A 7,116-nucleotide genomic window follows, 5' to 3' on the forward strand; every position below is an offset into this window, starting at 1 on the left:
TCGTTAGATTATTTTTGTTTTTATTCCTTTTGCTTTAGGAGATTTATCCAAAGGAATATTGGTATGATTTTTGTCAAAGAGTGTTCTGCTTATGTTCTCTTCTAGGAGTTTTATGTTTTGAGGTCTTGCATTTAGGTCTTTCAACCATTTTATTTTTGTATATGGTGTGAGGGAACGTTCTAATCTTTGTTTTACATGTAGATGACCAGTTTTCCCAACACCACTGATTGAAGAAACTGCCTTTTCTCCATTGTATATTCTTGCCTCCTTTTCTGTAGATTAATTGACCATACGTGCATGGGTTTATTTCTGGACTGTCTATTCTATTCCATTGATCGATGTGTCTGTTTTTGTGCCAGTACCATGCTGTTTTGATTAGCTTCGTTGCATAGTCTGAAATCTGGGCTGGTTATACCTCCAGCTTCACTCCTTTTTTTGCTCAAGATTGCTTTGGCAATTTGGGGTCTTTTGTGGTTTCATATGAATTTTTGGATTCTTGGTTCTAGTTCTGTTAAAAAAGGCATGGGTATATGGTAGGGATTGCATTAAATCTCTAGATTGCTTGGGGAAGTATGGACATTTTAACAATATTAATTCTTCCAATCCAACAGCATGGGATATCTTTCCATTTCTTTGTTCATCTTCAGTTTCCTGCATCAGTGTTTCATAGTTTTCAGATAGGGCTTTCACCTCCCTGGTTAGGTTTACTCCTAGGTGTTTTATTCTTTTCAATGTGATTTTAAATGGAGTTATAAAAAAAAAAAAACTTTCTGTTTGTGATATTTCTTTATTAGTGTATAGAAATGCAACAGATTTCTGTATTTTAATCTTGGATCCTGAAAGTTTGCTGAATTCATTCATTAGTTCTAATAGTTTTTGGGTGGAGGCTTTAGAACTTTCTATACAAAGTATCACGTCATCCGCAAAGAGTAACGGTTTTACCTTTTCCCTTCCAGTGTGGGTACCTTTTCTTTTTTCGCCTGATTGCTGTGGTTAGGACTTCCAATACTATGTTAAATATAAGTGGTGAGAGTGGGCATCCTTGCCTTGCTCCTGAATTTAGTGGAAAGTCTTTCAGCTTTTCGCCATTCACTATGATGTTGGCTGTGGGTTTGTCGTAAATGCCCTTATCATGTTGAGACATGTTCCCTCTATACACACTTTGTTGAGAGTTGTTGTCACGAATGGATGTTCAATTGTGTCAAAAGCTTTTCCTGCGTCTATTGAGATAATCATGTGATTTTTATCTTTCATTTTGTTAATGTGGTGTCTCACACTGATTGATTTGCAAATGTTGAATCATCCTTGTGACCCTGGAATAGATCCTACGTGATTTATGGTGTATGGTCCTTTTGATATATTGTTGGATTTGTTTTGCTAATATTTTGTCCAGGACCTTTTCATTTGTATTCATCAAAGATATTGCCCTCTCATTTCCTTTTTCTGTAGTGTCTTTGTCTGGTTTTGGTGTCAGGGTATTGGTGGCCTTGTTGCATTCTTATTTTATGATGTCTTTGAAATGCCATGTGTTATCATTTCAACAAAGCAACAACATATACAATTCATTTAACCTGTTTGTCTTTCTAAGTCAGAAATGCAGTAACAAAATGGAGGTAAGAACAGGCTATTAACTACTTTTATTAATTATTAATTGTTACATTATTTTCTCTGTTTTTGAAATGCAGTTTATCACTTCAACATGTAAGCAATAAGAAAAAATAATTGTAAAAACTTTTTTACTGAGTCTTTAAAATGTGTGTGTTATCATTTCAACAAGGAAACAGTGTAAACATCATTCATTACTTTTACATTCTTCTTTCTTACTAAGTCTTTAAACTGCAATCTGTTTTCATTTCAACAAGGAAAATGCAATCTGTTTTCATTTCAACAAGGAAACACTATACACAAACTACTAATTATTTTTCCATTCTTTTCTGTTATCAGATCGTTGACATTTTCTATGTTACCATTTCAACATATAAACAGTAGGAACAACCTATTAATTAACTTTATTTTCTCTCAGTTAGTCTTTGAAACGCAATGTTTTATCACGTTGACACGTAAAGATATAAACAGGTAATTATTATAACATTTTTCTTACTAAAAGTCTTTGAAATACAATGCTATCATTTTAACAAGTAAGGATATAAAGAATTTAATTTACATTCTTTTATCTGTACTGCCTTTGATATGCAGTATGTTATCATTTCAACATGTAAACAATACACGTAAATTATCAATTAGTTATTCTACACCCTTTGTTTCCTACTAACTCTTGGATACACAGTGTGCATTCAACACCTAGGGTACATCACATTTGAGAGTAGCCAAATTTCTAGAGTTCAGAAGCCACATATGGTAAGTGTGCACCATACCGAGCAGTGCAACTCTAGTGGAAGAGCAGAGGGAGCAAATACATATGCAACAACGTGTACCATGAAGGAAATATACATGGTACATTAAGAAAAAGCAGCAGCAGAATAAATCTACTTAAATGGGGAAGTAAGAGAAAACCTATCTGAGGAGGTAACATGTAAGCCATGACCTGAGGCCTGAGCAGCTATCCAACAGCATAAAAAGGCCAACATCATTTGAGCAGACTATATAAGGGGAAAAAGCGAAAAAAATACTGTGTTATGTGGGAATAAATAATTTCCCAAGTCCTCTAAGAAAGAGTAGAGAAACTGATAAATCATAGGAATGTCTACACTCTGAGTGAGATCAGGGACTTTATCTTTCTTAGCACCTGGAAAAGTACCTAAATCATAACAGATACTTGGTGAATGTGTGTGGAATAAGGAATAACTGAGCCAGGGGTCTGAGACCTGGGAAATCAGGCAGCAATATGCTGATGAAGACACCAGTAGGTAGTGGGCATAGTTTGTTTGTTTCCTTTTAGTTGCATGTGGTTTCTCACAGGCCACCTGAGGTAATCAGAAACACAAGAAGTTTGCAGGTCCCTAGAGGGTAAAATTATTCAACAACTACCACCTCTAGGAAGAGTTTCAATTGATCTGACTTGTGTCAAGTGCCCATAAATGGATAAGTGAACCAATCAGTGTGGATAAGGAAATGATGTACCATGACTGGGTCAGCTTACGTCACATACCCAACACTCTGGTTAGTAACCAGAAGACGTAGCGGGCAGTGGCCAAGAGATCCAGAGGACCTTTCAAATTCCTGTATTTCCTTTTAAAAGTTCCTCTTTTATAGAGATCAGTTTACATATCCAGTGTTCCTAACCCCAGTTTCCTAGAACAGTAGAACTTTACATATGTGTCTCTACAAACTTGGGTTTCAGGCGAAAAAAAAAAAAAAAGTGAACGCTTTAATGGCCACACATCAGTGTTGAAACACCTCCTTGTACTGTGGACATCACTTTGAACAAGTGGCCCAGGTCATGTCGTCCCGCTGTGCCCCGTGCAGCATCGCCTCCAACTGAGCCTGGACTTCAGCAAGTTTCTGTCGGTCCAAACTCTCATGAAAATTCCATTCCTCGTAGCAATGGACAGGGACAGGATAAATCACGTACTTCAGCTTCATCAAGGATGTCAGGTGCTGCAGAAGGCTCTTGAGCACAGGCATCGTAATGGGATTGAAGGCAAAGCTAAGGACACGGAGGTGGGTACAGTGGCTCAGGGCTGGGAGGACGGCAGAGAGAGTAGAATCAGTTATCATACAATTATTTATCTCCAGATGTTGCAGGGTGCTTGAGACCTTCTCCAGCAGAGTCTGGAAGGGCTCATAAACTTCTGAGAAGATCTGGTTGTTACTGAGACTCAGTACCCTTAGGTGGGTGGCCTGAGAGCTCTGGGACAGGACAGTGACATCTCTGTTAGAAAGGCTACAGAAAGGTAGATACAGTGTATCCAACTGAGGTGGCACAACTCTAAAGAGAGAAAAAAGTAAGATTATTTCAGAAGAATGAGGGCAATGAGCCCCAAATTATAGGTACCTAAGGCTCTAGAATAAACTACTGTGTTCATGGTTTGCAATAGGTGGTTAACAATGTGGACTTTGGGATCAGACTTTATAGATTTGTGACCCTGAGAAAGTTACTTTACCACTCTGAGGTACAGGGTTTTAATCTTGAAAATGTGCACAGCAGTAATTATTATACAGAAGTGCGGGAAAGATTAAGTGAAGAAATTGCATGCACTTAGTATATACGACATAATCAGTGTTGGATATGATTCACTAATTTGGCGAGGATGGGTCTGGGAAAGCAGCCAACTGAGGGTTTCCTTTGACTAGTTCCCAGATGACAAGCTCTCAGTTCAGGGTCTAAGCCTTGGGGAAAATACAGGAGCAAAACTATCTGGCAGTGTTAACTATTGGGGCCCATCCATGGGCATGTGCATTAGTCCTATAGCTTAATGTTTCTCCATCTGAATGCCTCCCCTTCCTCTCTAGAGAGCTGTAAAGTCCAATAGGAGAAGGACTGAGTCTTTTTCACCAATATATTTACAGACTTATTATAGTGTCTGCCCACGGCCACTGAATGAATGAATGAATGAATGAGCACAGCTTCCTTTTCTAACCTCATCTGCTGCTCACCATAAGGTAGCCCTCTCTCCCCCGGCTAGGTTCAAACTCCCAGCAGTGCCTATGCTGAGGCAAAAGGAGAAATGGGTTACAAGGAGCTTAGGAAGATCCAAGCATGGTCTCTTCTGTCTTAACAATGAGGTGTTCAGGGAACCCAGGTTCTTCCCCACCCCCTCACCTGAGCAGTGTGTGCAGTTGATCTGTGAGGCAGAAGAAAGTCAAGCTGAGCGCCTGGAGATTGTCCAGCTGCCCAAGCCAGAGGAGAAAAGATCTGAAGTTCCTTCTCTTATAAGATTTAAAGGGGATGTTACACAGAGTCAGGCTGTTCAGGTGGATCACCCGAGCCAAAAGGGTGACGACTTCACTCAGATTAGCCTGATCCATTTCCAGGTGCTCAATGCACCCCAGATCCAGAAACTGCAGGATACTTTTGAGGGCAGACATTCTATCGATTCGCAAACCTCTGCAGCAGAGGTGCAAGGACCCAAGGTTCTGCTGAACTTTACTACAAAGGAAAGAGAGGAATTGCTCTGTTCTCACGGTACTATTGAGGGAAATATCCACCAGTAATTCCATGGGTTCCTGAGCTGAATGAGGCTCAGACCCGGAATTACCAATCCCGAGGCACCTGACACTATGCTGAGCGTCTTCTATATTAAAGATAGAGTGCTGAGAGTAAATGCATGACTGAAAACAGAAAGGGAATGCGGTCCCAATCTCAGAGCATATTGTCTCACAGTCCAGGTCACGCCTTAAATCTAGGATCCTCAGTTTGGGCCCCCTGTAAGGAAAGGAAGAGACAGAACACATGAGAGATAGCTGATTGTAATATAACCCAGCAAGATCAATGATGAGAAGCAGGGACAGAACACTTTAACCCTGGTTTTCACTTCATTGCCATTCACCAAGAAGTTCTTGCCACACAAATGCAGCGTCTTTCATCCTTTCCCCACCCCCTCCTTCACCTCCGGGCTTTCCCTGTCTCAATGCCCATATTCCACTTCTGTGTAATCGCACTCAGATCCATTCATAGTGTCCTCAAACACCTCTGTTCTATAATCAACTCTATAAGGCAATAGAGTCCCGAAGGTGACCCCAAGTGCTGACCGACAGCTCTGCAAAGACTGCAGTATTCACCATCGGCTACTGTTGGGAGACGGTTAGGTATCCCCCTGCCCCAGGCTACAGCATACCCTCCTGCTGACTCCCTGTGTCTCTACTGGTCATAGTCTTACCAAGAGGAAGAGTTCTGGGCAGGGAGGATCTGCAGACCATCAATCATGGCTTCCAAGATGTCATAGTATGACTCTCGTGTGTTCAATGACCCAATATGGAGACAGCGAAAAGGCCAAACCTGCACCATTGCCTTTAGCATCGTCTTATGCCCACCCAAGAAGGCAGCATTGAACAATGGAACAAAGAGGTCTCTTGGGATTTCGTCCAGGGCATGGATAGCTGCAGGCTCATTATTCAGCAGACTCTTTGCAGCAAGCTCTAGGAGTGTGACTGTGGTCTTCTGGTCCATCTTCAAAAACCTGCTTCAGAGTAGAGAATATTTAGAAATCCTGAGAAGATATCTAGAGTCACTTGTTTGCTTCCAGGGTTAGCTATGGACAAAATACTTATTGAATAAGTATGTGGTGAATCATAGGGCCAACTCAAGTGACCTCTACTATAGGACTAGAATGAAAATGGACTTGTGTGTATATTTAATTATATATGTGTACACACACGTGTGTGTGCACACACACACACACTTACATGAGATAAAATGCCATTAGAAATCAGAGGTCAGTTAGCAGAAGACAATGCTGACCACCTAGCTGCCTTCCTCAAATTATTTCCTCCTGAGGAGCTTCAAGATGGCAGAAGAGTAAGACGCGGAGATCACCTTCCTCCCCACAGATACATCAGAAATACATCTACATGTGGAACAACTCCTACAGAACACCTACTGAACACTGACAGAAGACCTCAGACCTCCCAATAGGCAAGAAACTCCCCAAGGACCTGGGTAGGGTAAAAGAAAAAAGAAAAAACAGAGACAAAAGAATAGGGACGGGACCTGCACCAGTGGGAGGGAGCTGTGAAGGAGGAAAGGTTTCCACACACTAGGAAGCCCCTTTGTGGGCGGAGACTGCAGGTGGCGAAGAGGGGAGCTTCGGAGCCACGGAGGAGAGTGCAGCAACAGGGGTGCGGAGGGCAAAGCGGGGAGATTCCCACACGAAGGATCTGTGCCGACCAGCACTCACCAGCCCGAGAGGCTTGTCTGCTCACCCGCCGGGATGGGTGGGGGCTGGGAGCTGAGGCTCGGGCTTCGGAGGTCGGATCCCAGGGAGAGGACTGGGGTTCGATGCGTGAACACAGCCTGAAGGGGGCTAGTGCACCACGGCTAGCCAGGAGGGAGTCCGGGAAAAAGTCTGGAGCTGCCGAAGAGACAAGAGACTTTTTCTTGCCTCTTTTGTTTCCTGGTGCGTGAGGAGAGGGGATTAAGAGCGCTGCTTAAAGGAGCTCCAGAGAAGGGCGCGAGGAAATACTTAATCAAGTCCAGGAAGCACAGAGAGTCCCATA

The 7,116-nt window shown here is 42.1% G+C and overlaps 1 protein-coding gene across 1 annotated transcript; it reads right to left on the reverse strand.

Annotated features, from left to right (window-relative positions):
* Nucleotides 1-3,375: 3,375 nt before the first annotated feature.
* LOC137756367 (melanoma antigen preferentially expressed in tumors-like) lies at nucleotides 3,376-6,070 on the reverse strand. The gene is made up of 3 exons (XM_068532646.1): nucleotides 5,781-6,070; nucleotides 4,724-5,326; nucleotides 3,376-3,889 (listed from the first exon to the last, which is right to left on the reverse strand). Exons 1-3 carry the CDS (start codon nucleotides 6,068-6,070, stop codon nucleotides 3,376-3,378), a joined length of 1,407 nt encoding a protein of 468 aa, XP_068388747.1.
* Between the last annotated feature and the right edge of the window lie 1,046 nt (nucleotides 6,071-7,116).

This window comes from Eschrichtius robustus, chromosome X (genome assembly GCF_028021215.1).
Source record: "Eschrichtius robustus isolate mEscRob2 chromosome X, mEscRob2.pri, whole genome shotgun sequence".
NCBI lineage: Eukaryota > Metazoa > Chordata > Mammalia > Artiodactyla > Eschrichtiidae > Eschrichtius > Eschrichtius robustus.